Source organism: Thermobia domestica, chromosome 3 (genome assembly GCF_964235325.1).
Source record: "Thermobia domestica chromosome 3, izTheDome1.hap1.1, whole genome shotgun sequence".
In the NCBI taxonomy this organism is placed as follows: domain Eukaryota; kingdom Metazoa; phylum Arthropoda; class Insecta; order Zygentoma; family Lepismatidae; genus Thermobia; species Thermobia domestica.
In genome coordinates, this window is record NC_137456.1 from 24392884 (window position 1) to 24419295 (window position 26412).

Consider the following 26412-nt stretch of genomic DNA (forward strand, 5'->3'; position numbering starts at 1 on the left):
GATTATCGATTTATATATTTTAAGCTTCAAATTTCTCCACAGAATTCGCGAGGACAAGAGATTTTGCGCCGAATAGTAACACGAATTCCCTGCTTTTAGTCGACATTTAATGTCTTCGTGAATATGATTTTCCTCGGTTAATATTGATCCTAGATATTTGAAACTATGCACTTTATCAAAAGTATTATTTAATATTTTAACGCATCCACAATTTTCCGTATTACGGTCCCGACACACTTCCATGTATTTAGTTTTATCTGCATTTACTTCTAAATCCATGTCCCTGTAAGCGTTTAATAAGATCTCTGCATTTCTTTCTATTGTTTTTCTATCATCTCCTATTAAATTTACATCATCAGCATATGCCATAACCTGGTGAATACCGTTCAACTGTAGACCCTGGTTGCTATCTTTGATTTTCCTTATAGCGTATTCCAGAACAAAGTTAAATAATAATGGCGACAACGCATCTCCTTGTTTCAGGCCATTTTCGACGTGAAAGCTCGTGGACAAAAATTTTCTTACCCGGACTTTACTTTGAGATTCATTTAAACATATCTTAATTAATCTAATTAGCTTTCTCGGTATTCCAAATTCTGTAAGAACGTTGTATAATATTTCTCTCCTAACCGAGTCGTATGCCTTTCTAAAATCTAAAATCTCTTCGTGCGCAGAACGAGCATTTCAGCTACGTATCCAGAACCTGGCTTCTAAACATTAAGGAGTACGAGGGTGAATATCGGCTCAAGTGTGCAAGTAAATATATAGGTAATGAATACGAAACTCGCAATCTATGGCTTCACCCTGTTTCTAAGTTTTTCATTTTCTATATGTCATTTTGAAGCCACGCAGGGAAGAAACTGGTCGATACTCTATCCGTATTGCACTAGTGACCCAGCTAGCAACGATGTATAAACATGTTAGAGCCTGCCCTTGGATAGAACATTAGAACAAGACAAGAACCAGTAAATGAAGTCTTTACACTTTGTTCAATGAGTCCTTCTGCTCAGCTCTTTTCGTTCTGCAGAAAGACGGAGTATTGCCGCCACTGACAATGAGTAAAAAAGAGTAAGTTTCATCATTACATTGTCTGAGTGTTGATGTCTATCTCATAATCATGTTACTTGAAGATTTCAGATGCTGACATTTCAGCATTCCGAGATTCCGATATGCTGGATCGACGTACCGTTATTGGGAATTTCTAATTTCAAAGATTCAGAAGTGCTGAACCGAAGTCCTCATATTCTGGAATTCATAAATTTCTAGCTGAAGTTTCGAGATTCCGGAATTCCGAGTTTTGGAAATTCCGAAATTTCTGACTGAAGTTCCTGAATTCCGAGATTCCTGAATTCCGATATTTCGAGGTAAACTTTCGGAATTCCGGAATTTAGAGATTTCGAAATTTCGGAATGAACTTCCTGGATTCCGAGATTTCGGAATTCAGGAATAACTAAATTTTTAATTCCAATTCCGGAATTAAGATTTTCATTCCGAAGTATTCCGAAATACCCCTAGTGCCAATAGAGTAGGAGGTGTTAGGAATCGGTTTTGTGCTTACGCAATATGTGTCGGGAATCACGGTGGATGAATGGTAGATCTAATATCTGATTCTGGTACGGAAGGTCTCTGGCTCGCTCGTAGCCAGTGTGAGTTACGTTGTACGTGTAAAGTGTATGTTGTTTTAAAAGTGTACGAACGTGACTGTTTGTATTTGTCATACAGGTTCTTCAAAACATATTTAAATTTTTAAAGTGCGTAGTTTTGTTTTCAGAGGTTTAACACAACAGGAAGTTAATTCTTGTGAAAGAAAACATAAATAATCAATCAGGGGATGTTTTCCATTCCAATCTTGGTGCCAGTGGCGTCATTAGAAATAGAGGGTGGGTGGGGGAGAGGTGTTGGCCTCGCCTGCCTGAGAAAGAAAGATTTATTTCTGCACATGGTACATAGAGTGATAAGGAAAGTGTGTTTGGGTTTCTGGGTTCCTAGAGTCCTTGTTTTGTAAGAGGCAAAGATCGGTGTTCCTCTTTTCGTGTGTGTGTTGATCAGTCTGAACTGAGTGCTGTGAGCGCGTAATTTCCTGTACGCATTTTAACATCTTTCTTTACGAACCCTTACACTTGAGACTTTGGTGTTTCTTGTGTTCAAGAGTAGAAATGACATCGAGAAATGTTCTAGGTTCAGAAGACATTCGTGACAAGTTGGAATCAATGGACACAGTTTCGGATTGGGATGAAGAACAAATTGATCTGCCTTCCTCAGACACATACAAATTTAATTTTGATGACTTTAATGAAACATCAGGTTCATCAAGGCCTCCATCACCTTCATCTACTCCTCCGTCTTCCCCTTTACCCCTTCCTAATCTAACTCTTCTCTCTCAACCTACTGTTGCCTGGAGCATTCCCACTGGAGTTCGGGCAGCTCCAGCCATTTTGCATACATACAGGACTGACTAATGGATGCATCACAGCAAACTTCAATTTGACTTTTTCAGAGGAAATATTCCGGCATCTTGTGTCTGAGACAGACAGCTGTTGTGTCTGAGCAACAACTTTTAGTGCGAATACGGAGGCCGGAGCTCAAAATATTCATTAGAAAAATTGTAAAATTTCTATTTACCTCCACCCCCTAATTTTTGATTGCATTCGATGAGCGTAAATCACATTAATTATGAAACTTTCGTGTATTCCCCATAAAATGCTTCAACTTTCTTGAGTCTACAACTATTAGAGCCTGAGCTACGATCATTTAAAAATAGCCCTGCATTTTGTCCTTTCACTCCTAATCAGTGGCGTAGACATAATTTTGACGAATTTCCTAATTACGCTGTGTGTATCCTATGGTGACACTACTGTTATATTGTATTGAGAATATCCCGAAGAACATTTTAATGTACATTATATATGCATCTTCAACTTGCAAAATGACAGAGTGGGGACCGGAACCCAAAATTTTTATTAGAAAATTTGTAAATATTCTATTTTCCCCCACCTCCCTAATCCTTTATTACATTCGATCTGCGTTAACCACACAAATTATTAAACGTTCATGTATTCCCCGTACAATGGTTCAACTTTCGTAAGTTTACGCCTATTAGGGCCTGATGCACAGCCATTGAAAATAACCCTACATTTTGTTCAAAATTGGCGCCGTATCTCAAGTTTTATTTTTTAACTTTAAGTTGTATTTTATTAAAAAGGCTCCGTAATTAAAAGGTTAAAATAAGTTGATAAATCCATGAAAACTTTTTTTTTTTAAAGGTAGGTTACCATAAAACTGCCTGCTAAATGAGCGGATAGATAGGTTTCATGAATTTCGTACGATATATCCATGTTAATTAAATTCGATAATTTGCCTTTAATAATTGAAAGGGCAGTGTTTAGGAGTAAGGAAATATTAGATTTATGAGTCGATGAACCTTAGAATTAAAAACTATTAATGTAAAGTAGGCGTTCCGACTAGTAAAGATGAACCCAACATCGTGACCTAATGTTGAGTTTACCCTTACTACCCGGAATGCCTCATTATTCTTGAGCTTTTTAAAATAATAATAATTGTTATTAAAAATCTAGTCGTACTATACCTTGTACCCAGTACTTCCTCATTTCTTTATGAGATCATTCTTCTGTGGATTTAATCCTTTTGCTCACCTTGAACGCGAGCCATTCACAACTGGTCGGACAACACTAATTTGGTATCCTGCTAAAACATATTCCGAAAAGTGGGGCCGTGGTGGCTCAATGGTAGAGCTTTTACCTCTGGTGCATGGGGTAATTGGTTCGATCCCAGCTTGCACAAGTAAGCTTTGTGGTGGACAAACAACTTGTGCGTTGGTATTTTCGGGATTCTCCTGTTTCCTCACAATTTCTTCGTCATTTCTCATCATCTCCTTTAGCCTAGCTGCCATAAACGTGGAATGTAAAACTTAAAGATTTAATTTCAAACGTATTCCAAAAAGCCACTTAGATATGAAGCAGTTTTAACTGATAATGGGAGTCCACTTTCTTGAAGAGTCGTGGTGGCTCAGTGATAGAACGTTCACCTTTGGTGCATGAGTTCCTTGGTTCGATCCCAGCTTGCACCAGGTGGGCTTTGTAGTGAACAAACACCGTGTGCGTGTTTTCTCAGGGTTCTTCCGTTTCCTCTCACTTTCTTCATTCCACCATTTCATTTACTTTTCCTCATCAGTCTCCTTTAACCTAGCCAGCACAAGCGTGGGACATAAAACTTAAATATTTCCATTATCTTTAGAAAACCGATATAGTTCATGGACAGTTATTGGCCTAATTAGTTTTTTTCTTTCTTCTCTTCTCACTAAAATTAGGAAAAAAAAATCATGAAGTCAAATTAGTGATGTCCGACCAACTATAAGTGGCTGGCTGTCGAAACCACTGAGAGGAGTGAAATATCGAGAAGAATATCTCATGAAGAAAGGAGGATGGGCGTTTTAAGAATTTTATATTAAAATGTACCCTATAACATCTATAAGTTATTATTATTATTAGTAGTAGTAGTATAGGTTATTTTTAAAATTTTATTCACATTGTAGGCTCCGTTGCTGGATGATGATGATACTATAGGTTTCGGTGAAGAAGATGTGGTGAATCAACGAAAACTAAAGTAAGTATTTCTAACAGGGACCCAGGCTTTGCAACTAAAACAATGTATCAGCCTTATTTTACATTTTAATTTTTGAAAGTTTCGCCGAATGGCCCTGCAGGAAAACCTTCCTACACAACGTGTGATGGCAAGACGATTGCACGTGTCACTGGGAATTGTAACCTACGTTGCAAATTAATGCTCCGGATGGTGTTTAAAAATCGTGGACACGTCCTTATTTTGGTCCATCGGAAGAAAAGTAAGTCCAGTGCAGATGCCTCTACGAACGTCATCTATCCGGTGAATCGTGAAAGTTTGTTGCCACAAGCGATGGAGCTTGAATTTATCTATCAAATTGTGGCAAAATTGGAGGGTCCATGACATTTGGGCGCGGCCGTTTTTGCGCGAGAGGTTTGGACGCAAACCCTTTTATGCAAATAGGTTACCTACCTACATATGTTATAGTGTATTTCATGACTACAGCCCGGGTGTTTAGGCACTGGAAATTTCGAAAAAAAAATCCACGAATAATTTTGCAAAAACTAAAAATAACATCTTGAACACAGCAAAGTTTTTGCTTATCATTCACAACTTGTCTACCAGTTGAAAAGAAATGAGAAGGAACTGCAGCGGACTCTTGACTATCCGGATAGCGAGTATTATGCGACAGTTTTAAAAGAATATTTCTTTCTAATATTATAAGACATATGTAATAAGAACATGTAATTTGTGTATATATATATAAAAAAAGTACATTTTTCGGTAATGTTCTGTTATTTTAAAGATATGACTTCAAATATGTTCAATACTGTACACATTTTCATTTTTGCACTTTCTTTTTCTATAATAAATCATTAAAACGCATGGTACAAAACATAAGAAATGTTTAAGTACTGGCCTGTATCAGGTCAGAAAAATGAATAAGAGTTGGTTTCTGAATAAAAATGGTGATTTTAATGCTATGTATTTGTATGTGTAGCTATGTATGTATGCTATGTATGTGTGGTTCAAGAAGTGAGTATTTATAGAATGCTTTTTTGTTATTTGATACGCCCATTAGACCGGATAGTTGAGGCTATTGTATTAATAGAAAGTTATTTCAGATTTCATAAAAATAGACACTTATAGACACTAACTATACATTGAAATATATAGAATGTACCAAATAAAATTTGTTTTAGGCAGCCTGTGACGTCCTAAAATAAACTTCGGTCCTTTATAATATATCTAACGTAAAGGGACGATAGGATTGGGCGCTAAGAAACCAATCAAAATGTGTGATAGAAATGAGTAACCAATCAGAATGCGTGATTCGTTTATATTCATAACCTAAACTTTTAATAAAGGTGGGCTGTACACTTGTTTACTCGATCCTTCAGCTTTCATAGAATGATAATGTCATGGTAAATGTAACATAAGAAAAAATAAATTATTCAATATGTATATTAGATTTCATTGTTTACTTGTTTCACTGTTGTTTCCTTTCCAATTATCTCTGTTGCAAATACATTATAATAACCAGTAATACAATGTTATGAATAGCTATGAAGTTATGGATATCCAAAATGCCTGTTTCTTTACGTTAGAGATATTATAAAGATATTTTTACAGTTTAATTTGGGATGTCGTAGGACTCCTACAGCAAATTTTAATCCAGCTCAATACAGATTCATGCTGGAAAAAATTTCTGATCATGGTCTCCGATTTTCCTGGAATTAGGATATATCATTCTGGAAACGAAATAATTAGACCCTTTTTTTCCCCCTGTATTATACAAAAGTTTACTAGAACTAAACTAAGCATTTAATGCAACTGAGACTCAGTTACTGTTTACCATAGGACATACTATTACGTAACGAACATCTAGAGTTTTTGAAGATGCTTTTTTTCTTTCTTTTTTAAAAAAAAAAAGAAAACGGGGGGTCCCCAATTTCACCTTTCTGATTTTTTTAACTTTTAAGTTGCGCAGTTATTTTTATGGCAGAGTTTTTGTGATATTAGTGCCTATCTTCAAGGCTTTTAGTACGTAAGCATTCGAGTCCTAGTTATAAAACACATTAAAACCCATTTAAATAGACTGACCTATTTAGATATACGGCTTTGCGCCCAAACGTCCTGGTCCGAAATTCAGAGCCGTAGCGTACACCCCACGAGACGCAGAAACCCTACCTAACTTCCTCTGTAGTGCAAAGCAAAGTTTCCCGAAGGGATTTCTTGGAGTCGGGTTATACTGCTTTGAAGGCAAGTTAACGATTTGGCAGGTGCCTAAAAACTGCAAAATCAACTTTGCATTTTATCAGCAACATATCCTCACACTAATTTATGAAGATGATCTGCTTCGTTTGTATGGAAATGCAATAAATCAAGTCCGTGTGCATATGGATAAGGCTTCATCAAATACACCCCATTCTACACAGTTATTTCTGCAACAGATGGCGGAAGACACCGGCATTCAGGCTATTTCCTTTCAGTGAAGTAATCTAATGCCAGTACCATGGATTTTTGCGGGTTTGGCCTATTCAAAAGAGCACTTGCATCTCGTTGTGCCACCATTGTTCGTGACCTCTAGAAAACCTGGCAGGAGGAGTGGCTCAAGATTTCTATTCATTTACCTCAACGGAGCCTCCTACAATGGAGGTTACGGTGCAGGGGTATTACCAAGAAATATATGGTGCTCAAATTGAGGGGCAACCTATGGTGGTTCCGTGGTTTTTCCTGAGGTATGTGAGATTATAATCGGACACATCCTTTCTTCTGTGTCTTGTATGTGTGATACTTTGAGTTTTAGGAACTTTTGCAGTGACTTTATAAAATTCAGTTCGTCAAATAATAGTGAAAAAGCATCACGTGAGTATCTATTTGGTTTAGAGATGCAAGGGCTCGGAAAAAAAACGACTGTTTTGGAAAAAAACTCGTTTTTTTCTGCTTCGCTTTTTTGCTTGGGAAATTTGGGGCTTTTTTAAAAATTCTGCTTTAAATTGATAAAGTAGACTTTGCTTCGCTTCCCTATAACACAAAAACTCATTTAATTAGTGGTTGATGACGATAATAATATAAAACTTCGAAAATAAACCATGAATTCTAAAGGATTAACCAATGTATATAATAAGAATTTTTTTACCTCTTATATACAACAGTAAGCAGGGTTGGCAAGAACCATGGTTGTTTTTGAAAAAGCCAAAAACCCTTTTTGGGGAGGGGTTAAACCAGTTATTTTGGTTTAAACCGGGTTTTTGGGTTTAAGTATTAACATCCTTACGTAATACCGAGGTTATCAAGGAGAAGACTTTCGCTTAAAGTGACATCCGAACCGCTACTTGGTTTGTTCGACCAGGAATTGAACATGGGACACCTTGATTAAAAGGTGAAAAGGAGATAAAACTAATGCAGATGGTTTGATATTTGGAAACGTCACCATGAAGTTCACACGATTCACATTTTTCGTTCTTTTTATTTTTTTTGGTTTGAACCATTTTTTTAAACCAGCTGGTGTAAACCATCCAATCCTGAAAGTAAATACTTCTTATTTTTTTAAAAAAAATACACAAATAACTAGCAAAATTGTATGTAGTATTTTTACTTCAAAATATTCAATAGCTTCTTTTTGAAACAAAATAAAATTAAAATAAAAGAATTTTTAACAAGAGGAATTCAACATATGAAAGGTATGAGGCAAGAACATGGTAACCCACAATTTTACTATTTTAAGAAATTAGAGCTATTCTGGTGCACAATTCATTTTCAAAGTCGGAAAGATGATTTTTCACGTAAGACTATACATGAAGGATTAAACGAAGTGGTATGCATTGCTCTCTATCTGGTGCTGCATAACTCAGCATTGTTGGTTACCATGTTCCTACCTCACACCCTTCATATCTTTACGGAATCCCTCCCCCACCCCCCAAAAAACTACTGAATATATTTAAGTTAAGCCAAAAACAACTGCACAACAAACATGACTGAGTGAACGAAATATCTATTAGTTAGGCCTTTACTCACAAACTTTAAGCTTCCCTCAAATAAAAATTAGGACTTTTTAGAAAAACTAAATATTAGAAAGAAAAACTCTTCTCAAGATACTTTTGTAAATCCGCCACTGATTCTCAGTGTAAAATGATCTTCAAGGTTGTATCCGGAAGATTATTGCTAAATATATAAACAAAACGAAATATTAGTTACTCATTAACTTCAAGCTCCTCTCAAATAAAAATAAGGATTTTTTTATAAAAAACGAAACAATCAGAGACCCCCCCCCCCAAGTACTTTTCTAAATCCGCTACTGATTATTTGTATAAAATGGTATTCAAATAAAATATTTTGAAAAACGTACGCCTTGACGGATATATAGAAAAACATAAGTTTAACTTTTGCGCTAGAAGCTAGATTACTAAGCTCTTGGAAATGAAACACGGTGGCAAGCTAAAATGATCTAAAGAAGAAGAAAATGTCGATAGCTCAAAAGTTAAAATAAAGTTAAATAACCTCTAAAATGCCCTCAAATACTAAATTCTTTATGTTTGATTTAATTCTTAAAACGTGCTCCATCCATCTTGGCGGTGAATTCCAAAGCGAAATATGGCATTTAGGTCATGGAAATCTTATTTAACTATAGAGTATACCATAAGAAAGCTATTTAGATAGAAAAATCTTGAAAATGAAAAAAGCCAAAATTCTCGTTTTTTTCCCAAAAAAGCCGGCTTTTTTGCATCTCTAATTTGGTTTAACACTCGATGCTGAAAGAGATGCCGAAGAGGTATGAAAATGATTAGGATCAAATTAAAAGAAGAATACACAAGATACGTGGAAATAATTTATTTCCTTCTGTGCTGTTAAATGTTGTTCATAATAATGATGACTACCACCACCTCCTCGTCCTCGGGGGGGCTCAGTGGTAGAGCGCTTGCCTATGGTGCGTGAGATCCCTGATTCGATTCCCGGCCAAGCTAGTTTGCGGTGAACTGCAACGTGTCTGTTGTTTTTCTCGGGGTACTCCCCTTTCTTTCCACTTTCTCATTCCACCAATTCTTCCATCTTCATTCACTTGCTTTAATCATCGTCTCCCTTGACCTAACAGGCATAATCGTTGGACGTTAAACAGATTTTTTTTTTTTACCACCTTATTATTATTATTATTATTGCAGTATCTCGATTTAAATCGTTTTCAGTTTAGTAATCTGACGGCCGTCTGTAGCAAATGTTAATTATTTGGAGAGTTCTTCTCCAAAGAATTTCCTCACCATATGACAGGTGTCTAGTATTACTGATAATTATAGGTTTGTTAGGAGATGTTTTAAGTTTATCTGTTCCAGTTCCCGCGCAGTGCTTTTAGGGACAATAACTTGCTGAGATAATGAGCTGTCTTATTGTAAATTTCTGACATTTCCATAACTTTGATTTCATCTGCAAGGTCTTTATATTATTAACTTATTAACCTCTTCTCAAATGTGTGAATGAGAATTATTTATTTATTTCAAATTTATTTTTGCTTTCAGACATCCAATAGTAACGTTCTTCCACCTATGCTTCCGAGTAGCAGCCATTATTGTATATATGTTCTGTGGTTGGTTTAGCAGCAGTTTTATTGCCAGTTTTGTTGTAGTGGTGTTATTATTATCCATGGACTTTTGGACTGTCAAAAATATAACAGGTATGTGTCTTTAAAATAATAATAATATTAATTAAGTGAAAATGGGAACGTATTAACGGGTAAGTATTTTGTTGTTTCTATAGCAACAATATAATTGATGCCATATATACGGTTCTACTGAGACCTTTTAGATGGGACGTCCCTTGAATTTTATTTTAGATAGAAGGCAAATGCTCTAAGGCAATGTTTCTCAAACTGGTCCTCGCCAGGACCTCAACTGGAGGGAAAAAGCGGAACACGTGTCCCGGGCGCGTGGTTGAAAGGGCACGTAAAAGGGCAATATAAATGTGTAGGCCTATATATACCGGGTGAGGCCTTTAAAACTGTTTTTGAAAATATCTGGAAAACTACAATTTGGATTTTGAAAAAGTTCTAACAAAAGTTGTTCGTCTCGAAGAGGGATATCCAACGATACCATACTAGACCCTTTGCCCCATCCCCCGGGGACGGGAGGAGGTCAACTTTGAAATCTTAAATAGGAACCCCATTTTTTGATACAGATTCCTATTCTTCGAGAAAAAATACGTAATTTTTGTATTGAACAATTTTTTTCGTTTCGTGATAGATGGTACTGTAATCGACAAAAATCAAAATGGGTTACGAACAGTTGAAAAATGATGCATTTAAAATTGTTTTTGGAAATATCTGGAAAACTACAAATTGGTTTTTAAAAAGTTGTAACAAAAGTTGTTCGTTTCGAAGGGGGACATCCAACGATATCACACTCCGCCCCCTGCCCCATCCCCCGGGGACGGGAGGAGAGTCAACTTTGAAATCTTATATAGGAACCTCTATTTTTTATTACAGATTCCCATTCTCCAGAAAAAAAATAATTCGTAACTTTTGTATTGGACATTTGTTCGTTGCGTGATAGATGATACTGTAATCGCCAAAAATCAAAATGAGTATATACCGCTGGCAAATGATAAGAAAATGTTCGTATGGGAAATGATGACTATTTTCTGTGATATATTTTGTATTATTCAAATTGCCGTTTATGAAGCAAGAACTGCTATCCTGCGTCGCAGTCCGTGGTTACTCTTGTTGTAGTTGTATCATTTGCAATGCGTATTGCAGAAAACAGACGCCATTTCGAACGTTTGTTTCGGTAAACGATGGAGATGTGTGCGAGGCAAGGGGACTCCCCCAAACAAGCACTCAATGGTGAGAAGCAAAAGGACTCACCCAAAACAAAGACCTCGATGATAAGACTCAAGGGGACTCACCTGAAACAAGCGCCCCGATAGTGAGAGGCAAAGGGACTCACATTAAAAAAGCACGCCGAAGGGAACAAATTGTCAGATACTACGTCGACGTCGTTGTTCCTGGGGAACACTAAAACTACATTTTAAATCACTCATAAAACAAGCCATGAATGTTTCCAACTGCTGCCCATTTCACTTACAGCGGTGACAGAAATTACACTAAGAATGTGGGCAAAGTAATGGATTATAATCTGGAGAACCAAGTGTTTTTGCTGTAAAACATTAGTTTTTCATTACAGATTTTAGAGTAACTACCTTTCCAACCTCCTGAGATGGCGCTGGGGGAGTCAACTATGGCGTCATTTGATAGCATTTGCAAATATATCAAAACTATCTATCTACTACTATAATTTTCTTAATCTGATGCAGATTTCTTGAGATATTATTTTTGAACTGTTCGTAACCCATTTTGATTTTTGTCGATTACAGCGTCATCTATCACGAAACGAAAAAATGTTAAATACAAAAGTTAAGTATTTTTTCCCGGAAAATACGAATCTGTAATAAAAAATGGGGGCTTCTATTTAAGATTTGAAAGGTGACTCCCTTCTGCCCCGGAGGGTGGGATATGGGGTCAACTGTGGTATCGATGGATTTCCTCCTTTGAAACGAACAACTTTTGTTACAACTTTATTTAAATCCAATTTGTAGTTTTCCAGATATTTCCAAAAACAGTTTGAAATGCCTCACTTTTCAACTGTTAGTAACCCATTTTGATTTTTGTCGGTTACAGCGCTACCTATCAAGAAACGAAAACAGTGTTGAATACAAGTGTTACGTTTTTTTTGTTCCGGATAATCCGAATCTGTAATAAAAAATGGGGGTTCCCATTTGCGATTCCAAAGTTGACCGCCTCCCGGGAGTGGGACAGGGGGTCGAGTGTGATATCGTTGTATGTCTCCCTTTGAGACGAACAACTTTTGTTACAATTTTTTAAAATCCGATTTGTAGTTTCCAGGTATTTCCAAAATCAGTTTTAAATGCCTCACCCTGTGTAAATTGGGGGTGCCGAATTTCGTGTTTGCCTCATGTGACACAAACTCTAGTTGCAGGCCTGGTCCGCGGACGACAAGTGATCATCCAGGCTTGCCTTTGTGATCCGCTTGGATTTTCAAACACCTCGTATTTTATATATATATATATATATATATATATATATATATATATATACTTTTTATTTTTTTTAATTAGTAGGCCAAATGAGTATCAGTTTTGATCTTTCTACTTTAACGAAAATTATTGACAATCCATTCCTTTCGAGGTTGGATGCGAATGTTTACATATTATTGCTGACTACATTGTGTTTTTATTGTGATAAACATTATTAATATTTTACATTTCTTCTTTGTAGGGAGACTGATGGTGGGATTACGGTGGTGGAATTACATAGATGATGAGGGGAAAAGTCATTGGGTATTTGAATCGAGAAAGGTGGGCACATAGTTGATATTGTTTTAATTTGTTCCTTAAAATGTATATTGTATATCTATGTGTAGTTCGCCTTATGTATGCGTTAATTTAGGTAATGGATTGTCCAAGCATAACAAAGGCGGTTGCATGGTACATGTGGTCTGAATGGCTGAGCATTTATCTTGTGAGTGGAAGTGTGTGGAGAACGAACTGAATATCGTAGTGGTTAGTGTAGGTAATCTTTACTCACAGGTTCGATTCTTTTAGTTGCACACTTTTAAATTTTGAATTTTAATTGATTGAATATACAGTATGTCCGTAAAGCCATGGTGGACTTTGACCGGTCACAGGAAATCAACGAAACAAGATAGAAATGTAAAATCTTCACCAAATAAAAGGAAAGCTTTCCAAGTTTCATACATATTCAGTGCAGTTCGATGTGGCTTCCATTTGTTGTCCTACACACATCCAAATGATACCCAAGTTATTTCCACACACGGTTAAGGACGTCTGGTGTAACAGAGTGAATAACGTCTTGTGTTCTGTATTTTAATTAATTAATTAATGTCATTGATACATTCACTGTACACATGTTGCCTCACTTAATGACACAAGTAAAAGTCGAAGAGTGGCAGATCCGGGGATCGTGATGGCCATGACTTGACAGAATCCTTGCCTATGCACTGCTGGGGGAATGTTGTATCCAGAAACTCTCGAACAATGTCGGCGTAATGTGGAGGAGTGTCGTCATGTTGAAAGATGACTGTCTGGAATTATGGCACTTCATACAATTCCAACATGTGAATGTAGTTGTTTGCCGTCATAGTCTGCTCCGGAAAGAAAAATTGGCCTATCATGCATCACGTCGCACCACACGTTCATTTTAGGGGTTTTACGTTCTTACTCAACATAGGCACGAGGATTGTCAGCAGCCCATATTCGGACATTATGGCGATGAACATGTCCACACAGATGAAATGTCACTTCATCGCTAAATAGAGTCTTCTACAGAAATCGTTCATCTTCCCGAAGCATGTATGTAGCAAATGCGAATCATTTGGTTCTATCCACCGGTTTGATAGCGTGCAATAGCACTGTAACCCGAAAAACGTATAGAGTTTCTGTAACACCTTATGAAGTGAAGTCTTGCTTAGGTGTAATTGTCGAGCACACAAGATTTTTTTAGGGGTCCTTAAGGAAGCTCTCCCATATAGCCTCTATAGACTCGCCACTTACGGATGGCCTACCAGAACGGGGTTTGTCCAACGAACTACAGGTATCCTTCAACTGCTTATCCCACCGAGTACTGTTATTACTATGTGGTGGCGTGGCGCTTTGTTGTACATGCGACAATATTCACGTTGCACTTTGGTTATGAATTCGAATTTAGCAAGCCGCAGGAGAGTTCTTCTCGTATTTGGTGAAGATTTCACATTTTTATTTTTTTATTGCTTTCCTATGACCGGTCAAAAGTGCACCATGACTTTACGGACACACTGTATTTATATATAACTCTAATAGGAAGTCTTAAAGGTTTGATGGTCGGAGGAAAAGTAATTTATATCAGATATATATATATATAGTATACGTATTGTCTTGTATACTTAATGAAGAAACGTAATGAGACTGATTTTCTTTTAACGATTATTTTTATTATTTTTTACAAATTATTTTCTTAAAAATAGTACCTTTGGGCAGCTACACAGCAATGAAGGTGTTATTTCCAGTCGTCGTAGCAGTGCTGGAAGGCTTCTTCTGTACTACATTTCAGCTTATTGGTTACACTCTTCTGCATGTTATCCGAAGGACTAAAATAGCATCCTTTTAAGTGACTGTTGAGCAAGGGAGATAAAGAGTGACAAGGACTGAGATCCGCCGAATAGGTTGGCTGAGAAACCACACAAATGCTTTTTCCATTAAACTACATCAGAGCTCTTTACAGGAATATCGTGAAACGGAATGACACAAATTCCTAATGTTCGTTCCATTTACTGAGTAAAACAGAAATGTTCTGGCATTGTAACTAGAAACCTTGCCCATATAGATCCACTCATGATTACGCCCGCACCGTACAATTGTGTGATGTGGATCCAAAAGATATCAGAATGGATTCCTAGAAGTGTCGTGCGTTCAGTTTTGCGTTTTTATCAACCGTGCCTATCAGCAACTTTCCCCACAGAACTGAATCCCGTAATAATCATAAATCCATGGTGGAAGCTCTCCCGGCAGTGACGAATAAGTTGCAGGGGCCCTTGGCATCGCTGTCACGGCGTGTCAGCGCTCAGGTATTTCCACTTGTAAAGATGAATGTCATCCGTTGTGATGACTGTGTCATTTGTTCCCCGCTATGTTTCATACAATTTTCTGCGGTTATTTTTTCCTTCTGCAGTGTGGCGTGTTCACAGCTGAATGTACCAAATTGAATCGCTGACTCATCCCATGTTTGGCTGTAGATTTTTCTCGTAAGCCAATCGGCAGATTCCTTGGAGCATTGAAGGTCTCACTTTCCTTTGAGTTCTCTTTCTGATGCTTTCCGTGGGCAACTGTTTGGTTCCTGGTTTGTGTAACCGGCCACAATACCTTTCACAATAGTTACTCCGAGCTCGTTCGTTGCTAAGCGGTTAGCATACGCGCCTTTGGCGGGAGCTCATGTGGTTAGGGATTCCGCGTTAATCAGTAGATCCCGTCTTATAGCCTCGCTGCTGAAAGGGACGTTAAACTCAAAATCAAATCAACTCAACGATAGTTACTTCGTGTGGGAACTAAATTTTTCCATACTGTTTTACTATGCGTGTTAGGAAAAACAAGTATGGAAAAGGGCCATAAAATACACTGTCAGTAATAGTTTAATATAGGCGCCATTTGACGACATTCACCTACCTATAACTTCGGATCCACCACTGCTTACGATAGCAGACGGCGTCGTTCTATCGCCATTCTCCAGATGGATTTCCAAATGTATTTTAGAATGTTATTCATTCTGTGCGAAGATCTTGCACTTATGCTGGTGTTAAGAATTCTCTCCAGTTTATCTTGACATCGGTTGTGACTGATAAGTGCTTCACACATCTGATAGAATTGGACTATTTTTATTTGTTCAATCTTAATTTCGGCATGTTAAATTTGTACAATGACAGCCTTCATAAATATTGGGATTGTGTTATCAATAGTTTTATTCAGAAATGTAAGTTACATTGATGTTAAGCTTATCTTGCATTCAGCTTCGTGCACACACACAAAGGCGTGACGTTGGAGCAGTTAATCTTTGAGAGCGTGGAAATGGCAACATTGATATTGGTTATATTGTATGAAGTGCTTTCTTGACAGTTGATATATTACATCTTTCTCTTTATATTTTTATAATCATTTATGTATTTGAGTGATAGAAACTTATTTAGTTGAGCATTTATACATTGACAAGCCAAAACTTTATAACCATCCGCCACTTGAACGAAGTTGTTGGACTGATATAAGAGGCACGGGGCACAGAACCGCTCCCCAGACGGTGACAGGGATCGCACTCGATCGGTCAGTGTGATACATGTGCATAGAATGGGAAAAGCAGGCAAGTTTGGTAGGGGCAAGATGGCTAGGAACGAATATCTTGAAAACAGCGCAAATTATCGGGTGTTTGCGAGCTGCTGTAGTTAGTGTTTCCAAAGGTGGGAAAAGGACAGTCAAACGAGCATCAAACCACAAGACATGTGGCGGTTACACCTTATTCAAGATGTCGGACGTTGTAGAGTGTTGAAGTTGGTACAACAGCATATAGCGCAAACGGTGGCACAATCAACAATATACTTTAACTGTGGAAAAAGTACTTGTGAGTCTGAGCACACAATTCAGCTTGCACTGTTAGATATGGTCCTCCGCACCCTCAGTCTCACACTTGTACCAATGTTAACTGCACAGGATCATCGATAACGGCTGGAATGGATATGTGCCCATTTGTCACTGGGCTACTGAACCTTCACGTGGTCATCCGTGGGCCCGGTAGTGCGTGTGGAGACACCATGATGGCTCCTAGCTATGAGCAAATCGTTGCTGATCACGTACACCCACTCATGTCGGCCATACTTTCAGCTGAGAATGCTACCTTTCAGTAGACAACGTTCCTTCTTATAAGGCTAGTGCTGTGTTCGAGGAGCCTGCAGTGGCCCCCAAACTCACCCAATCTTAAGATAATTGAACATAACGTCATTGTACGATGGATCCAAGCTCATGGCCCATCTCCACAAATTTACAGAAAAAATGACTTGTGTGCAGATGTAGTGTACCGTGTATCCAGCCATCTACCAAGGTCTCATTGCCGTCATGCCACACCGCGTTGCCGCTATCCTGCATGGAAAGGAGACATAACAGATATTGCGAAGGTGGTCATAATGTTTTGGCTGTTAAGTGTATTTCATATGAATGATTTGTGTTAAAATACTGGAAATGGACAAATAGGTATGTGATTTGGTGGATTTCCGAAGAGAGAAGTGTTGTAATATAACACTGCAGTGCAACAGAATTTAGTTAAGAACAATGTGCTATACGATTTCTTCATTACATTTGTGTCTTTGTGTTAACGTTTGTGAAGAAAAAGAAATTAAAATGTTTAATATTGCTTCAATCGAAAAGATGTTTGAAGAAATCATTTGCTCTTCATATGAATAAAATGTTAGTGCTTTATTCGAAACAAGCAATTGCATGGAGCATGCCAGTTCGCTTTTTTTCTTTCTTGATTAGAGGTGCTGCTTTTGGTGTGGGGAAGATCTCTTTTTATATGTAACTGTAATTACTAAATCCAAGTACTACTGCATGGACCCGTTTCAGGGAAACCAACAGAACCGTATCGTTGCTGCAGAAGCACGAATATTTTGGCTTGCCCTTATCATCTGTCCAGTTCTCTGGGTGGTGTTTTTCCTAGTCGCCTTATTTGGCCTTAAATTCAAGTGGTTGGTAAGTATTCTTCATATTCTATTAATAAAAAAAATATAATTTCTTACGTTATGCATAGCATTAATTAGTCTTAGAATTTCAATTTACCTTCCTGCAGTTTTATTATTATTATTATTATGCTGGTTAATGCCAAAATTCCTTTTTGAATTCTTGAATGACATCTTTACTTAAACAAAGCAGCGTGGCCTAAACGTTTTCAAGTGTATTTTTACTTACCTGAAGAGTATTTGGATTATTTAAATTGCAATTGTTCAAAATACGTAAAATATACGTTGCACACATGTTCACTAATATGTCGTCCCCATTTTATTGAAGGGCGCACAGTGGCTCAATGGTAGAACGTTCACCTCTAGTGCATGGGGTCCCTGGTTCGATCCCAGTTCGCGCCAAGTAGGCTTTGTGGTAAAAAAAAACACCGTGTTCGTGGGTTTTCTCGGGGTTCTCCCGTTTTCTCCCACTTTATTCATTTTCCTCATTACATTAATTTCTCATCATCACCGTCTCCTTTAGCCTAGCCAGCATAACCGTGGAATGTAAAACTGAAAGATTTAATTTCATTTAATTTTTATCTTTTTAAACTTCGCATCAATGTATCCATACCATGGTTTGATTTTTACTAAAAGTTACTTTCGTGGTATATTTGGCGCAAAAATAAATTTACAAAAAAGAATAATGTAGACAGAATGGTATTCGTTGGTTATTATAATTCAGCAGTGTCAGGATTAAGTATTTGCGTTTGTATAAGCATTTGGAAAGATCTGTATTTGCATTTTATTTTATTTCTTATTAGAATGAAGGAACTTGAATTAAATTTAGATAAAGGCAGTTTAGATGAGCAGCGGAATTCTGACATCCTGTTCTCGATCAAATCAGTCTAGTCACAATTATTATTAGTATCTCCCTATGATAGTTCTTTGTATTGTAATCCAAGCCTTCTTGGTTTACCCAAATGGTGTTCTGCTCCAGACGGTTTCCAACGATAGTTAGCACTCTGTGTGTATTTCTTATAAAAGCGATCTGTTTCTCCTGCTTTTTCCGTGTAAATTATTCTCATGATTTTGGTGACAAGCATAAAGGTAAAGGGCTTATCTGGTTGCAGTGATATGAACAGACTGGGGGAGATGGCTGAAATTTAGCTGAAATGTAGAAGAGATTATATAGGTTCTATACTTCAAAAATAAATTGTCCTAAAATGAATGGGACATACTAAAAAATCACGAAACATGAACATTAAAGTCAATGAAAAATCAATTAAACCATGAAGTCGTCCATAAAGCTGAAAAACTGTAATAAGGAGATGGCTAATTGAAAGCTTATTGCAGAGACATAACAGGTTGTTTATCGGTCACGAAAGTCATGAAAAAGTCACGAAATCAGAAAACGGTCATGAAAGTCAAGAAAAAGTCACGAAATTTAGCTTTTGGGCCACGATTTTATATATATATATATATATATATATATATATATATATATACACATTTGTGGAAATATAAGTGTAGATAGCAAAATTTTTTGTTCTATAAAACGTCAAAATTCACCACCAAAAATGTTTCTGGTCGGTTTTAGATGCTACAAAATCGCAAACAAACCACGCTTCTATCGCATGCATGAAAATTCGGCCCAATTTGCACCCAAATTCGCTCTTGAGAATGTTACTAAATTTCATGATTTTTGAAGGAAAAGGTCACGAAATTTCATTTTCGAATTTTAGTAGACACCCTGCATAATGAAAAGCTTAAAAATGATTTATAGCACATAAGATAAATATGGATAGAACATTGTCAAAAGTCATGTTGTTTGAGTAAAATCAATAATAATGATAAAGTATTTGTATATTCTGCAAATTACCCAAGGCGCCCCACGCGGAGGTTACATGCTTGAAATATCTCACATCTGAATTCGGAATCTCCAGATTTAATTTAGCACGCAACTTGACTTTTGACCTGATTACGTGTGACACAGTGTGGTTTTTAGGGCAAACTGGATAGGCCTTTTGTTCTTTGACGATTGTCTGAGGTTTTTATTTACTGTGTACCCTAAACCAGTGGTTCTTAACCGGTTTCGCGCAGTCCTATAGAGTGTGTGGCGAAATTTTTACAATTTAAAAATCATGAAGTATTGAATAATTAGTTAAAATCAAATAAGTATGCTGCGATGTGTTGGGCGTTGTCAAAAAGATTGAGAATCACTTCCCGAGGCTAAACTTGTGTTCTATTTTTAAGAAATTTAGATTTGCTTAGACGCTTCTTTACTTCTATTTTTCATTGTTTCTGAAAGTCGTGATTTCAGGGCATGAAACGTGAGGTTACCTTATAGTCGTATGTTATCATTTAATGATATAAACAGAAAGAAAGAAAATTTTTTTTACTAAAACTTGATTTTAATTTTCTTATTTAAGCTATTGGTATGTATAGCATTGGCTTTAAATGGAGCCAACCTTTATGGATACATCAAATGTAAAGTGGGCGGCAATAAAACATTAACAAGCACGTTTTCAGATGCCACATCCAGTTTCTTTAGACAGCAAGTTTTAAAAAATGTAAGTAAAACCATTAAGATTGATAGGTAGAAGTTTATATCTTGAAGATTTTGTGTTGATACAAACTTGAGTACTTGTATTGTGCAGGTTGATTGAGAAATGTTTATGCTCTTTGATAATAATGATAATAATACATAGTATGTCGGAAAAATAGCGAAACTTTTTATTTAAATTAAACAAAACGAATTAGGTATTTTACTAACTGTAGTTCTTTTTTATTCAAAATACATCCCTTCTGCATCAATACACCGCTGGACACATTCAACCAATGCTAAAGTAGAATTTTTAATGTTCTTTTTCGGAATCGCTTCAACGTGTGTAACATTATTTTAAAATGTTCCCTTCATGGCCAATCTTAATTTTGGAAATGGGAAATAATCACACGGCGATAAATCAGGCGAATACGGAGGATATTGAAGCACATTTGTTTTTTAGCACATTTGAAGCACATTTGTATCCAACTGCCTGGCGCTAGATACTCGGGCTTTACACGAACGATTCGCTTCCACAAACGCTACACAACACCCAGATAATATTCACCACTAACAGTTTGACCCTGTGGATCAAATCCCCGAAGTATAATACCTTTGGAATCGTAAAATCAAATCAACATTGTCTTCTCATGTGACTTTGAAAACGCAACTTTTTTGCTTTCGGAGAACCTGGGGACTTCCACGTAGCATTTTGGCGTTTTGTATGCGGGTCGTACTTGAAGCACCAGGTGTCATCACCAGTTACAAGCTGCTTTAATCAGGTCCTTACAATATTCAACGCGAGCAAGTTTGTGGTCGTCAGTTAAGGTGTGCGGATCAAATCGAGCACAGACTTTCCGTTTCTTTAAATCCTTTGTCAAAATTTCATAAATAATTTTTTTCGTTGTATTTAATTCCTCCACCATCCATCTCAGAATCGAATTCGCATCATGGGCGATCGTTTCACTCACTTGTTCCACCAATACATCGAGATTTTTGTTTTTCGGTCTGCCTGGCTTTGGGTCGTCTTCCAAGGACTCTCGACTGTTCCGGAATCGCGTATACCACTCGAACACACGTGTACGAGATAAGCACTCATCACCATACACTTGTTTCATCATTTCCAATACTTACGTAAATGTTTTACCTGGCTTGAAACAAAATTCAATATTGGCTCTTTACTCTATCATGTTTTGCGTGACGAGGTGACACCAGATATACTCACTTTTCTTGCTATAACTTGACACTTCGTTAATCGATTCTCATGATTGTGGTCTCGTTTTGTTGAGCAGATATCCAGCTTTCCGATGATGAGTTGCTTTAATAGATGGAGCTAGTGGTTATCAGTAAAAGAAAAAAGTTCCGTTATTTTTCCGACATACTGTGTATATGCAGTGTTCATTGTCGGTTTAAGGCTTGTAGTCAGCATATCTCATACTTTCGGGGATATTGCAGAGCGTAGAGGATGACAATAATAAGAAAAACGTTTCTCCTACGTAAGGTTATGGTATTTTGAAATACAACATTCTGATGGAAACAATGTTGATATAGTGGTTTGTGTCAGAAGTGTTAAACGCAAAATAAGTTTTTTGTACGTGCCCGATTATTATAGCACCTGCATCCCATGACATCTTCGATTGAATTTACGCATACATGAAGTAATTAACAAAAATTAAAGTTCTAAGTGTTAATTTATAATTTTATGTTGTATCTCTGTAATGATTGTATGTACTGTACTGTCGCTTAATGTCGTAATGAAATGCTTAGTGCGGGTATATTTTTGTATCAGTTTCATCTAAATAAGTGGCATAGTTCAGCCATAGAATCAATTTTCGTGTTAACAAAAATAGCTTTTGTCGTCTTTTCGACAACTATGCATGTGAAGTTAACTTGAAGGCATGAGTTCGATCGATCGATTGATGTATGTCTCATTATAACTTAGTTGGATATATATATATATATATACTAGCAGCGTTCACCCCGCTTCGCTGCGGTCCCCCCGAACGCAATAAACTTTGTTACTTAGATAATTTTTACTTTTTCGCTTTCAAGTGATATGATAAAAACCATAGAAGATTGCAGTAAATGTTAACATTATATCGCCTGTCATTTATGTTAACCCGCCCCGCTTCGCTGCGGTCACCCCCGAACGCAATAAACTTTGTTACTTAGATAATTTTTACTTTTTCGCTTTCAAGTGATATGATAAAAACCATTATAACGCCTGTCATTTATGTTAACCCGCCGAGTGACACGGTCATGCGGGTTGCATATACATACGTTTATTTTTATACCTATGATGAACTAACAAAGGATTTGTACGTAATGGACACCTGAATGGTCAATTATCTCAAGACACTGGTAATTGAAAATTAAAGTGATATGATAAAAACCATCTAGGGTCCAAATCCTAATAACCCCCCAAAAATAAAAGAAATTGGTTCAGCCGTATTAGCGTGATGAGCGGACAAAGGATTTGTACGTTCTCTTTTATATATATAGAAGATATACAAAATTTGAACCAGGGGGCGTTTATGGGGATATGTAAAAGTAGTAGAAAATAACCGATGTTTTTTCTTTCATTGTTCAGTTTGTTTGCATAGATATTTTATCTGACCAATGCGAAGAATGGGTATTTCAGCTAGTATATATACTTTAAGTTATTAATGGGTATTCATTATTTCAAAGATCTCAGTCAATACTGTATATTTACTTTCTTTTATTCCTTTGTTACAGGTATCATCTGTATTATCTCAGCCTAGTCAACCACCTAGCAACACACCTGGACAAGGAAATGTGATATAAAATTCCACACCACCTAAGTCTTTTTTTTTTTTTTTAATATGTTTATTAGTGTTTGTGTTTTGTTTCGTGTGATGTTCTGTGTACGTTCGCACAACATGAACTGATTGTGTGGGACCAGACTGAAGAGACTTGTTGATTGAATGTATATAATGTAAATATAAGTTGATTTATTGACAAAGCAGAGTAAAAGAGTATTAACTGAAATTACATTTTTAAAAAGTATGTTGAATGCCTGTGATGTGTTCATTCCACTTCATATCTGCCGAGTGCATTTACAAAAGTTTTCAATAAAAAAGAGTATTCACACCGTTACATTTATGAGTTTGTATGTTTTCCTGTATTGCAACCAAAGGTATCTCGGAAAATTGGTAGGCGAGTCAAAATTTTATACTTAACCCCTTGCGTACCAGTGACATCCATGGGGATGTCATAAAATACTCTGTTGCAAAATACCAGTGACATCCATGGGGATGTCATAAAATACTCCGTTGCAAAATACCAGTGACATCCATGGGGATGTTATAAAATACTCCGTTGCAAAATACCAGTAACATCCATGTGGATATCATAAAATACTCTGTTGCAAAATACGAGTGACATTCATGGGATATCATAAAATACTCCGTTGCAAAATACCAGTAACATCCATGTGGATATCATAAAATACTCTGTTGCAAAATACGAGTGACATCCATGGGATATCATAAAATACTCCGTTGCAAAATACCAGTAACATCCATGTGGATATCATAAAATACTCTGTTGCAAAATACGAGTGACATCCATGGGGATGTCATAAAAACGTATCCTTTATTAAGGGTTGTATTAATCCTGGAAATGATGAATTTTTTTTTAGTGGATGCAAAGTAAGAATTAGTTCTACTGGGCCTTATGCAGAGTCGTACTGACGCGTGATTAGTGCCATACTAAAGAGTTCGACTAACATGTTTCCTGCAGGTAGTCAGGCTTTTAGCATGATGCTAATCATACGTCAAAACGACTCTGCATAAGGCGGACTATTTCTCCTTAGGTGACAGCACTCTATTGACAGAAAAGAAAGAAAAAATATTGTCTCAGTAGTTGGCACACCTAGGGAGCGTGCAATTACGACTTTTTTTTTTTTTTTTTTTTTTTTTTTTACGATAAACAATTAGCAAATTAGAGATCGGAAAAAATTCTTTAATCTACGTTCAGTGTTGCCAACCTGAAGCAGCATAAAATCCCTTCAGAACATCAAAATTTATCGTTTTCAGTCCAAATATTCCACAATGCAAATAATTGTTTTTATCAGTAATGTGAATGCTCTCCTCGCGCGTGCATAACAACTAAACCAGTATATAACGGTCTAGACAGTCTTTTAACAATAAATGAAAACCTGGTATTACAAGACGCACATAGGAAAATTACACTTGGAACGCAAGGAGTTAATTTTGGAATTAGAACCAGGAGATGAACATCCACACACGTGTTCCATCCTCGCATTCGTGAAGGTGACCCCTCACGGTTACATACACAGATACGAGACTAAATATTTTCGAAAGCAAAGACGAAAATTCTTTTAAAATAAGTAGCAATCGTAGATCAATTTTGGAATTAAGTGAACTGAAAAATTCTGGTCGCAAATGGACAAAACGCACGTATTGATCCCAGGCATAAACGCCAATTACAGTTGGTACCAGGCGCTCAAGAAGTTTCGTTTGAAAGTAGATTACAAGTAGTGTGTGCATCATTATTAGAAATGTACGTGTCACAGAAAATAAACAGCAATAGATACAACTTGCTGCTATTTAACAGTAAATTTTGGTGGACACGGTGACTCAGTGGTAGAGCGCTTACCTCTGGTGCATGGGATCCCTGGTTCGATCCCCGAAGAAGTTAGTTTGTAGTGGACAACGTGTCCGTTGGTTTGCTTGCGATACTCGTTTCCTACCACATTCTCATTACACCAAATCTGTCTCTCTCTTAGCCTAACAAGCATAATTGTGGAACATTCAACTGAAAGATTTAACAGCCAAATGAATTGTACGTCGTCCAGCATAGGAAGCAATAACAGTACTAGAAGGCAGCAACCTCAATAGATATCGGTCTTCAACTCAGCTAAACATCGCTTTCCTCATTGGAAGAAAACGTATACAAAACAACACTATACTTGTCAGGGCTTCCCAACCAGCCAAAGACAGACGCTGATTGGACGTCGCCATTTACCAATCAAATTCCGCTCCCTACCTGCCAGCTCCTATACAATAAAGGCTCTGTTTTTGGTCTCTCACACTTTACTCTGAAGACAAGGACAATGTTATCGGTTCTCGAAACGGACGATGTAGAATTCACGTGACTGACTGCCGGAGAACAACTATATTCAATACAAACAGTTTACGAAAACTCTTACGGACGCACAGCAAACAAGGTTGATTCACACTACCATTTTTTATAGTATTAAATGTGAGTCATAAATGCACATTACAGTATTTCGAAATCCGATCAGTATTACAAACAATAAATTTATTCCCATGTCTATTTTTACTTCAATATTTCGAATGCTTCACTCGAACAGTCGAAATATTGAAGTAAAATTAACATAAGGGTACAAGAAGATGAGTGAATTCGTTACAGACTTTACCATATTGAACTGGGGTCCATGACATTTGGACACAAAACCTTTTATCCAAATAGGTTTACCTGCCTACATATGTTACAGTGTATTTCATAACTAGAATATGAAAATAGGCACTGGAAATTTCGAAAAACTTTCACAAATAATTTTGCAAAAGCTAAAAATAACATCTTGAACACAGCAAAGTTCCGGTCTCCATACTATGCGGCTTAGTTTTAAAAGAATATTTCTTTTTTAATAAATTAAGACATATGTAACAAAGACATGTAATTTGTGTTTAAAAAAAAAGTGCGTTTTTCGTTTGTTTAGTTACTTTAAATATGTAACTATATATTCGTACTTAACTGTGTACTTGATATTTTGAGTCAGACATTATAAAATTTATTTTAAAATGTGTACAATTCTGTCTATATTTTAATTTTTGCACTTTCTTTTTCTATAATAAATTATTAAAACGCATGGTACCAAACACAAGGAATGTTTCTTAAGTACTAGCCCGTACCAAGATACCAGAAAAAGGTGAATAAGAGCTGGTTTTGGAATAAAAATGTGTTTATAATGCTATTAATGGGCGGTTCAGAAGTGAGACACATTATAAAGGTAACTTCAAAGAA

At 36.7% G+C, this 26412-nt stretch overlaps 1 protein-coding gene across 2 annotated transcripts in view; it reads left to right on the forward strand.

Moving 5' to 3' along the window:
• LOC145680236 (putative Golgi apparatus membrane protein-like protein CG5021) overlaps nt 1–23496 on the forward strand; it is a 30601-nt gene extending 7105 nt beyond the window's left edge. Inside the window, exons 2-7 of one of the 2 annotated variants that reach the window (XM_081750556.1) lie at nt 4553–4623; nt 10095–10249; nt 12866–12945; nt 17743–17868; nt 20267–20407; nt 23116–23496. In XM_081750556.1, coding sequence (XP_081606682.1) covers nt 4553–4623; nt 10095–10249; nt 12866–12945; nt 17743–17868; nt 20267–20407; nt 23116–23184 — 642 coding nt within the window. In that variant the 3' untranslated portion in view covers nt 23185–23496. The remainder of the gene's footprint in view (nt 1–4552; nt 4624–10094; nt 10250–12865; nt 12946–17742; nt 17869–20266; nt 20408–23115) is intronic. The other variant, XM_081750557.1, reaches the window with a different exon arrangement.
• Nucleotides 23497–26412: the final 2916 nt, after the last annotated feature.